The 2,918-nt window shown below is 53.9% G+C and overlaps 1 protein-coding gene across 1 annotated transcript in view; it reads right to left on the bottom strand.

The window, feature by feature from the left end:
- Positions 1-2,422, bottom strand: part of LOC146599456 (zinc finger protein ZIC 1) — a 3,074-nt gene extending 652 nt beyond the window's left edge. The window contains exons 1-2 of the mRNA XM_085298528.1: positions 1,447-2,422; positions 107-270 (exon numbers count right to left, since the gene is read on the bottom strand). Of these exons, the coding sequence (XP_085154654.1) occupies positions 107-270; positions 1,447-2,422 (1,140 nt within the window). The remainder of the gene's footprint in view (positions 1-106; positions 271-1,446) is intronic.
- Between the last annotated feature and the right edge of the window lie 496 nt (positions 2,423-2,918).

Below are 2,918 nucleotides of genomic sequence, written 5' to 3'. Positions count from 1 at the left end.
GGCCGCGCCGGCGCCCCCGCGCTCCTTCCCGCTGGGGGCAACCCCGCGCAGGGCCCGGGGTGGCGGCCGAGCCGAGCGTCCCGCACATACGGCGCCCTCTATTTACCTTCATGTGCTTTCTGAGGGAGCTGGGGTGCGTGTAGGACTTGTCACACATTTTGCAGAGATAGGGCTTGTCGGAAGTGTGCACATGCATGTGCTTTTTGCGGTCGCTGCTGTTTGCAAAGCGCCTGTCACAGCCCTCGAATTCACACTTAAATGGTTTTTCACCTATTGCACAGGGAAGGGGGGAAAAGGGGTCTGATTAAGCAGGGCCGGCTGGATCTCTTATTGTCCCCATCGCATCGCCGGACGGAAGCCCTGTGCTGCATTTCAAACACTTGCAACTTTCTAAGTTGAAGGAGGCTCAAATCCCCAAATCTTACTTCTCTTCTCTGCCTTTTCCGCACCCCTGACCTTGCTCAGCGTCTGTTTTGGAAGGGGAGGGGGTTGCTAAATAACTTTTTTTTTTTTTTTTTTTTTTTTTTTTTTTTTTGAGAGAGAGAGAGAGAGAGAGAGAGGCGAGTTTCATTTGCAGCCCCGGCCCCGGGCACGTCTCCCTCCTTGCAATGCTCGAAGCGAGAGAGCAGGCATGATGGTATTTACACACGATCCTCGGTGTCTAGTTTCCGTTTTTATAGCTCATTCTCGTGCTATTCTATCCTCCCATACACCCCAACCCCCTCCCCCGTATTTTCTTGCAATATTAAAAATTATCCGGCCGGGAAACACAATGCAAGAGCAGCCCCACAAACCCTCTGCGAAACCGCTCCGGAAAGCGTCGCTGCCTTTCCGCTCTCCGGGGGTGGGAGTGGGGGGAGAGGGCTCTCCCAGCCAGGGGCTGCATTTCCACTGCCTGCGTGGGGAAAAGTTCTCAGGGATCCCAGCGCCTGCTTCTCACACAACAATAACACACGAACGCACTGGACTCGGTTTGTTTAAAATCGTTCAGCAGAATTAAATATTTACCACTGCCTGAATTGTAGAGGGGAGACGAATGAGCTGCCTGGAATATTTAGCACAATTTCTCATCGTGCCACAGTAAAAACCGCCGAAGAACAATTAATTAAAACCTATAAATTTAACCGGACAAGGTGCTGAGATTTTTTTCCCCTTGCCCTCACAATTCCAGCAGCAAATTCTGCCTTTCTCCCCCTAAGCCTCATCAGGGATAATTTTCTTTTTGTTACTGCCGCTGGCGTGGCTGTGACCGAGCTTATTTTGCAGTGAAGCTCAGAGCCTGCCTCTTAGGGAAAATAAGTCGCCCTGGACCAGTCTCTCCGCGGCCCCGGCCTCCAGCAAAGCAGCCCCCCGGCCCGCGACCCCTCGCCCTGCGTCCCTCACTCCGACCCGAGCACTCGGCGCTTTCACTTGCAGAAAGAAAAGCTACAGAGAAGGTTACTGTACCTGTATGAGTTCTTTTGTGTATTTTGAGATTCTCTGATCTGGCAAACACTTTGCCACAGCCTGGGAAAGGGCAGGGGAAAGGTTTTTCACCTGTGTGGACTCTGATGTGATTTACAAGTTTATATTTGGCCTTGAAAGGTTTCCCTTCTCTTGGACACTCTTCCCAGAAACATATGTGATTGGACTGCTCGGGTCCTCCAACGTGCTCCACCGTGACATGAGTCACCAGCTCGTGCATCGTGCTGAAAGTTTTGTTGCAGGACTTTTTGGGGTTTGACAATTGCTCGGGCTCAATCCACTTACAGATGAGTTCCTGTTTGATGGGTTGCCTCATGTAACGAAAGAAGGCCCCTGCCCCGTGGTGGGCTGCCATGTTCATGTTCATGTGGCCGTAGCCGTGCAGCTGGGTCGACGCGTAGTGCTCGGAGCGGGGGCTGGTGACCTGGCCGTACTGGTCGGGTCTGCCGTACATGTCTCCGGAGAAGCCCAGGCGCATCTGCCCGTTCACCACGTTGGGCGAAGCGTGGCTGGTGGCTTGCTCGTGCAGCCCCGGGAACAGTATGTGTCCTGCGGCGTCCGTGTGGCCGTGGGGTCCGGCGAAGCTGCCGGCGGCGGAGGCGAAGAGACTGTGCTGGGCGCTGGCCGCCGCCGCCTCCCCGAAGCCGCGGTTGCGGAACAGAAAGTCCCGGGTGGAGTTGAAAGCGGCGCTGGAGTAGGAGCTGACATGGGTCGGGTGGTGGTGGTGCCCCAGGGCCGCCGCCGCGTAGCCGGGCGCCTGCGAGGTGAAGGCGGTCTGGCCGGCCGAGGCCAGCTCGTGGGTGCTGGGGTTAATTTTAAAGGCGCCCATGCCGTCGGCGAAGGGGTTGATCCCCAGCCCCACTTCTCTGTCCGTGACATCGGCCGTGGAGTGGTGGCGAGACGATCCGAAGGTAGTGACTCCTATCGCGGGATACTGCGGTCCAGCATCCAGAAGCATCTTCCCAGCGGCGATGCAGCAACCAAAAAAAAGCACGCGCGCACACACACAACGCGGAGAGAAGAAGCAGCAGCAGCAGCAGCAGCGAAAAACACCCTCTTTGGAAAGTCGGCGATGATCACCACCAAAGGAACCACATCAAAAACACCCCCTTCGGCATCAGCGCGGGGGGAAAAAAGGGGGGGGGAGAAGAAAAAAAAAGAGGCTGGTGTGAAAGGAAGGAAGAGATCTTCGCAGTTGCAAATAATAATAATAAAAATGTGCCCCAAAAATATTCACTGCCTCTCTGCTTTGACTTCTCAGGGAGGTTTAAGGGGGGAGGGGGTTGGGTGGGCTCAAAAATAAACTGGCTGCAAATAACAATAACGGAGAGATCAAAATGGGCAGCAAAAAACAAAACAAAACAAAAAAAAACAAAAAACAAAAACAAAACAAAAAGAAACTTCCTTCAGTGATTTTTTTGGCTATAGGAATGTTGCAAAGTGGCCGAGAGATT

Source organism: Rhea americana, unplaced genomic scaffold (assembly GCF_003343005.1).
Source record: "Rhea americana isolate MKP2758 unplaced genomic scaffold, rheAme1 scaffold_14, whole genome shotgun sequence".
Classification (NCBI taxonomy): domain Eukaryota; kingdom Metazoa; phylum Chordata; class Aves; order Rheiformes; family Rheidae; genus Rhea; species Rhea americana.
The sequence above is the reverse complement of the archived record's forward strand: the minus strand, read 5'-3'. Positions and strand labels throughout refer to the sequence as shown.